General features: G+C 44.5%; 1 protein-coding gene across 1 annotated transcript; it reads right to left on the reverse strand.

Moving 5' to 3' along the window:
* Positions 1-2,374: 2,374 nt before the first annotated feature.
* Positions 2,375-5,129, reverse strand: LOC106727809 (disintegrin and metalloproteinase domain-containing protein 1a-like). The gene has a single exon (XM_014547709.1). The coding sequence runs from the start codon at positions 5,127-5,129 to the stop codon at positions 2,646-2,648; it is 2,484 nt and encodes an 827-aa protein (XP_014403195.1). The 3' UTR covers positions 2,375-2,645.
* Positions 5,130-7,331: the final 2,202 nt, after the last annotated feature.

Below are 7,331 nucleotides of genomic sequence, written 5' to 3' on the forward strand. Positions count from 1 at the left end.
GAGAGGTTCTTCCTGTTAGGTGGACTGATATGAGGAAATGCTTATTTTCAAAAGTTATAGGAAACAATGGTTGAAATGGATAAGACCACCCAATTGTCACAGGACATTAATGCCACAGCATGTTTACATTGTCTACTCTAGAAAACGAACGTTAGAGAGCCCAATTGGATGATAGCAATAAAAGAGGCATGAGGTTGTAATCACTTGGTCAGTCAAGATTCAACCTCTGTTGTTCTCTTCTTAAATAATTTTAAATATGTTTTCTAACTGGTAAAGGAGCCACCATGGCTTTGTCATTTACAAATTGATTCAAGAACTTCATATCATAATTTATTTCATTCTAGCACAATCTTATGCAAGACTTCCATAATTTTATTAAATAACAAAAGTGATATTGAATCTTTCTTAGAAATTGTTTAGAGTCAGCGTTTTGCAAATATTCTTGGCCAAAGTCTGCTCTTGCTTTTGAGAAAACATGTCAATTTTTTTGCCCAGTGGAATACCAAAATTCTATTCTGAAATTAAGCTTGTAAACATAACAAGTTTAAATAATGTAAATTTTGCTCTAACCACTTTGGATCACTGGTTAGAGCATCAGCCCAAGGACTGAGCCCAGAGGGCCGGTACCTCCGGCTGTGATCCAGGGGCATGTGCATGCAGGGAGGCAACCAATGTCTTTCTTTCTCTCTGTCTGTTTCTCCTCCTTCCTTCCAAACTCTCTAAATATCACTGGAAAAAATATCCTTGGATGAGGATTAACAACAATAAAAAAGTAATTTTTTAAATAAAAGTGTTTGTAACCTTATAAGGTAAAACTTTAGCAGAAGTGCATCCTATCCTAAGGTTGGCTCTGGTTAAATCCTTCCCTTGGTCAACATTTACTGAGCACTTACAATCAGCGGGGCCCTCAGAGCTGAACAAGATACAAACCTGCCACTCCATGATGTCAGAATGGAATGGGGAAAGGACACTTTGACTGATAATCACTACACAGTGCAGTAGGTTCATAATAGAGAGCAACATCCATTTCTAAGGCTTTTGTTTCATTAGAGTCAATGAGGGAAAAGCCATGTTTTTTCTGGGCAAGTAAGGACATATCAGTTGTCTTCCTGGTTACTTTTTTTTTTTTTTACTGAAAGAAAAGGCTCATGAGGCAGTGGGGAAGGTACATTCAGTCATAGCTGGGGTGGGATGCAGGTTCCACCTTTTACTAGCTCTAGAGCAAAACTCTTGTTTTTGTTTCCTCATGTGGAAGAAGATGGTGTAATAGGGTGAATGGGAGGGTTAAGATAATGAATGTAAAATGTTTAGAATAGTGTCTTGCACAGAATTAATAATGTTATTATTTTACATGCTTTGTGCTCTCCTTACAGACAATTAATTACCCTCCAATGCTCTGTTCCTTTAGATTGTCAGTCAATAATATATAAACTTAATAATGGAAATGAGAAATAGCCAGTTTGGCTCAATGAATAGAGCATCAGCCTACAGACTGAAGGATGGCAGGTTGGATTCTATTCAAGGGGAAATACCTCGGTTGTAGGCCCAATCCCCGATCCTGGTCTCCCCATAATAGGTATGTCTCTCTCACATCGATGTTTCTCACTCTGTCCCCATTCCTTCCACTCTCTAAAAATCAATGGAAAAATGACTTCAGGTGAGGATTAACAAAAATAAAATTAAATAATGGAAATCAGAAATAAATATAATACATAAACTAGAAAATCAGAAAAAAAGGAAAAATGAATACTTCCAACTAGACTTAGCACTGGACAAGCTTGCCTCTTGCCTAGGTTGTTTACTCTCTCCCATGTACTTAGACACAGGGTGATCACACCACCCTGGATCAGATATAGCCCTTTACTGAGAGTCTCAAATCTAAAGGAGACCTAGTTCATAGGCCACAAAAAGGAGACCTAGTTTATGTGCCTTATCTGAACACTATTATTTATTTTTTTTAAGTATTTTTTATTGATTCAGAGAGGAAGGCAAAGGGACAGAAAGAGAGAGAACCATTGGCTGACTGCCTCCTGTATGCCTCCCACTGGGGATCAAGCCCCAACTCTAGCATATGCCCCAACCTAGAATCCAGCCGAGAACTCGTGATTCATAGATTCACACTCAACCACTAAGCCACATGGACCAGACTTCTTTTCAATTTAAAATCTTTTCATTTAATGAGTATATTTCACCAGTTAAATAAGAACAACAAACCAAGTAAACAACCTTCCTAATATAATGTGTAGTTGTGATTGGGATGAAAAACCTGAAACAGATATATATGTCAAACAAAGATGATTAGAAGGTAACATTCACTGAAAAGCTGGTAACTCAAAAATGTCCCAATTAAGACAAGACATTGATAGGAATGGTCCATGAGAAAAGTTTATTTAAATGGTTTCATGAAATGTGAAAACGGGAAAAAGTAGTAAAAGCCTTGAAATGATTTCACATATGCATATGTAATTAATTAGTAAAAGAAGAAGAAAATCATCTCTCTCTCCTCCCACATCAGTACATTTCTACAGTCTTTAGAGTCCTGATCAGAGCCAATGCTGCTGCCAATGCCCACTTCACATTTGCTCTACTGAGCCTCCTTCCACCAAGTGTATGAAGAGTTTGCTATAAAAGACTTCTTCCTATCACTACTTATTTTCCGCTTTTGGTTTTTCGTGTTTTAATTCCTTCTTCTCTTCTTGTGTAACTGCTTCTCCACTTTCTTCTGGAGCTTCATGTGAACATGGAAATAAATTCTTTCCAGTCCCAATACCAGCACCAAAAAGTAGACCAAATATCATTGCACAAAAACAACAACAGCAACAGCAAATTGTAAATGAAAAAAGTACTGCGAAAATAAAAAAGGGGATTATCAACCCAACCTCTTCCGTGGCTTTCCTTTCATTTCTATTCTCACCACCTCTGCCAAAATTACCATGATCAACACTATGACTTTTCCTTTCATCCTCACTTAGATTTTCATCCTCTATTTTGCCAGGAGAACCACTGTCCACACTCCCCCCATTTCCTGGAGTTCTGCAGTCGGGGGGTGCATAGCCAGCCTCACAGTGGCAGTGCCTTACATTGTTACAGACTCCTCTCCCATTGCACATTTCTGCTGGTCTGCAGTCATAGTTGAGCACAGCACGGTCAGTGCAGGAGTAATTCATGCAGACTTTGTTTGGGGCACAAGCAGTGCCAGAGTGCACATCTCCCTCATCAGGGACATCAGTAATGTTATAGACATCCAAGCTCCAGCAGAAGTCACCTTCATAAGGAATCTGGATCAGTGTGTGATGGGGTTTGATGGATGGGACCCGTCTAATATTTGTACATATAATTTTCCCACAAAATACATTATCATCAAAACACTTAACATATCTTGACATTGCTGAGGTGGGACGGCCACAGTTTCCAAACCGGTCCCCTTTGCTGTTCATTGAAATGTAACAGTTTTCTGGGGCTGACCGTGCAGTGTCCCCATACATAGCCATGCATTGATTATCAGGGTTTCTACACAGACCCCCAACACAGTAGTGCAGTCTACCGCACGACGTCCCATCTTGCTTATAGGTGTCTGTGGGGCACTCTGCAGAGGTACCATCACAATACTCTGGGAGGTCACACTCTCCCAAAGCAGAACGGCACATGAATCCCTTATTCTTCAATCGGCAACCAAAACAGCAGAGTCCATCACTACATTCTGCACTCCCCTTCAGCCTACATGTTTGGTCACAGCACGGGTCAGTGTAACAGGCAGAACCACAGTCACACTGCTCCTCACCCTCCACCACACCATTTCCACAGTAGGAACCCCTCCGCAAGCGGCCTTTGTGCCGCTGAGGGTTGTTAAATAGGCAGGCCCCTCTGTGTTCCTGGAGGAACTGGTAGAAGTCGTCAGAGCTACAGTTGCTGAAGCCACTTTCTTTAGTGATATTGTCCTGCATGAGGCAGAGGGGTTTGTCTCTACAAATGCAGGCTGAGTGGTCGTGCCGAATACCCAAGTTGTGCCCAAGCTCATGGACCATGAGCGCTGCAAACAGCAGGACATCTTCATGATGGAAGGATTCAACAGCTGCTGCAAAACCACTTGAACAGGCACCATTGAGAAATGCCTGTCCCATACCCTGTGCAGGATGCTGTCCGACAATCATGTGGGCAACATCATGCTTCACACGATGGAGGAGCTTCTCTTGTCTCCAGCTGTTGAAATTCCCGAGTGTAACTTGCAGGTCCACTGGGACCTCTATGAGGTCCCCCTCGGTCCAAATCTCCATTCCAGCCAGCACCACCTCTGTGTTTATTCCCCTAGTGAAGCTGTTGGCCAGGGCAATGATGTGCATCACTCTCTGGACCGTCTCATTGACGTTACTGCCCCACATTTGGAACCGCTGGTTGTTGACCACAACAAACATCTCCACATACTTGGTGAGTGACCACAAGTAGGACAGCTCCTGTAGACCGCCAGGCTTCCTGCTCCCTTGTTGTCGGCTGGTGGACACCACTGTGCTGTCTTTGGAAGTGACACTGCAGGAGACTGGAGCTTGATGGGCCATGGTGTACAACACATGTTCAAACCGTTTTGAAGAGTCCATGGGCTCAATGCCATAGGATTTCCCCTCCTTAATCAGGATGCCCCTGAGGCCTGAACAGGTGTTGACAGAAACAAAAGAACCCGGGAGTCCTTCTATGTAGCCTTCATAGTGACAGTCATGTGAGATGAAAGGCATTTCTTGTCCCAGAATGCCATTGTGGTAGCTGAAGACTGGAAAGTTCTTGATATAATAGTCTGTCTTCACTTTCAGGTGAATCACCTGTTTCTGGCCCTGAATACATAACATATAAGAAGCCTCCTCCACTGGGTCTTGTCTTCCATGAACTGTCAGAGCCTTGGGAATGACTATTTCATAGGATGAGTACAGGTCACAGTACAGGCTTGGCAGCAAACTCAGTACCAACACCAGCACAATCCCCAACCTGACACGTGAAGATTCTGGCACCAGTACCAAGCCCTTCATCTGGGCAGCCCAGGTCTGAAGCACTCTGCTTGTCTCATACATCATAACCTCTTGGTTCTTCTGTAGAGAAGGCAAGGAGGAGGCAGAGTCCCTCACATAGGCAGTCACTGACATGGCCCCAGTGAATCAGTGGCTGATGTAGTGCCTGGGTTCATGAGCAGCAGTGCTTCTTGACATGCAGACCCTTAGGGTCTGGGATTAGCTTCAGGTGTTTGCTGGCTGTGTAAAGGGTGAGTACTGCCTACCTCTGGCTGTGTCCTTTCTAGTCTCTCTGACCTCTGTGTTATCCTTCAGATAGTGTCCTTTCTGTGGCTTAGTTCCATATCATTAGCTTCAGTGATCCTTGGCTATAGTCCTTTTGATATTGTGGTGATGTAATAAAAAAGAAAGACTGTAAACTGTAAAGTGCAAGATTATACCTTGAGAGAGGAAACAAAACCTCCGTGCCTTCTTCAACTGTGCCACACGGAACACCCCAACTACTGTGTCCGTTGCTTGGCCAACTCCTAATGTTCCAGACCAGGGGGCTTGGAGATCATTGGTGGGCACACTCCATTGCCCCTTTCCCCTCATCTAAAACTCTTGCTCTGTAACACATGGTCATCAAACTGAAGCTGTTCTTGATCCCTCAATGATGCTTTATAGTAATATGCACATCTCTCAGGCCAGTCTGTTATATAGGCAAGGGACTGGCTTCCCTATGCCCCAGAATAGACCTAAATGGGCTGGTGACCATGGGACAAGGGACAATACTCTAATTTTTTAACATCATCAAAATTCAGCCTCTCAAGTTTTGTTTATAACATTGCCAAAAAATGTGTATGGGAGAAGCCAACAGAGCAGCCTTATTTTATGTATGATTTTCATGGGCACGTTGGCTGGTAACTCCAGACCCACACCGTTCTTTGGATGGCTTAGACATGTTGGTACCCTAAAATTAAGCCAATTAAAGACTAGGTATCCCCAAAGTGTCCCTGTGTTAGAAAATGTTCTACAATAGCCTAGCCAGTTTGGCTCAGTGAATAGAGGGTCGGCCTACAGACCCAAGGGTCCCAGGTTCGATTCTAGTCAGGAGTACCTACCTCAGTTACAGGCTCCTTCCTGGCTCAGGCCCTGGTTGGAGCTTGTGCAGGAGGCAACTAATCGATGTGTTTCTCTCACATCGATATTTCTGTCTTTCCATATCTCTTCCACTCTCTCTAAAAAAACCAATGGAAAAATATCCTCGGGTGAGGATTAAAAAAAGAAAGAAAGAAAATTACCTACATGTATCCAGTGCCCAGTTCTGTTTTCATCCTTATTCACCCAGGTTCAAGAGTAGATAAATTAACCAGGCCAATATGGTTCAGAGATTGAGCATTGACCTAGGCTCCATGAGGTCACTGGTTAGATTCTGGATCAGGGCACATGCCTGCATGTCATGCTGGATCCTCATGTTGATGTTTCCTTCTCAGATGTTTCTATCTCTCTCCTCCTTCCTCTCTTTCAAAAAATCAGTAAGAACATCTACACTAATAAAAGAGAAACATGGTAATTGGCGTACGACCGCTACCCTTTTCATTGGCTAATCAGTGAGTATATGCAAATTAACTGTCAGCCAAGATGGCGGCCGGCAGCCAGGCACTGAAGCGAACAGGGAGGCTTGCTTGCTGCAGACTCCAACGTTCCCCGCCTAACTTGCCAGCCTCTCAGTTGCAACTCTAAGCAACTATATACTATGTTGCAAATAAGAAGCTAAACAAAACCCCAGAAAAGGGCTTCCATGCAGCCGGGCTCGGACCGCAACATTGTATCTATGTTTTCAGCAGCGAGGCCCCAGAGCTAAAGCTGGCCCAGAAAAAAAAAAAAAAAAGAGAAGAAAACAAGGAGCGGTTGGAAGCTTCAGTCACTCGCGAAGCTTTAGTCACTCGCCAGCTGGAAAACAGCCCTCAGCCCCTCACCCAGACTGGCCAGGCACCCCCCCAGTGGGGCCCACCCTGATCCAGGACACCCTTCAGGGCAAACCAGCCGGCCCCCACCCGTGCACCAGGCCTCTATCCTATATAGTAAAAAAATAATATGCCTCCCAGCACCGGGATCAGCGGAGCAGCGAGGCTCCCGGCACCGGGATCAGCATGACAGGGGGCAGCGCCCAAACCCCCGGATCGCCCTGTGGCTCTGTGAGTGACAGGGGGCGGGGCCACAACCTCCCTATCCGCCCTACTCTGTTCGTGACAGGGGAAGGCACCCCAACCCCCTGATCAGCCCTCCTCTGTGCCTGATAGGGGGGAGCTCCCCAATCTCCTGACTGCCCTGCAGCTCTGTGTGTGACAGGGG

Source organism: Myotis brandtii, unplaced genomic scaffold (assembly GCF_000412655.1).
Source record: "Myotis brandtii unplaced genomic scaffold, ASM41265v1 scaffold482, whole genome shotgun sequence".
In the NCBI taxonomy this organism is placed as follows: Eukaryota; Metazoa; Chordata; class Mammalia; order Chiroptera; family Vespertilionidae; genus Myotis; species Myotis brandtii.

Bases quoted from the DNA above. Each gene is read 5' to 3' on its own strand.
- LOC106727809 (XM_014547709.1), bottom strand. From the start codon at position 5,129: ATGTCAGTGACTGCCTATGTGAGGGACTCTGCCTCCTCCTTGCCTTCT.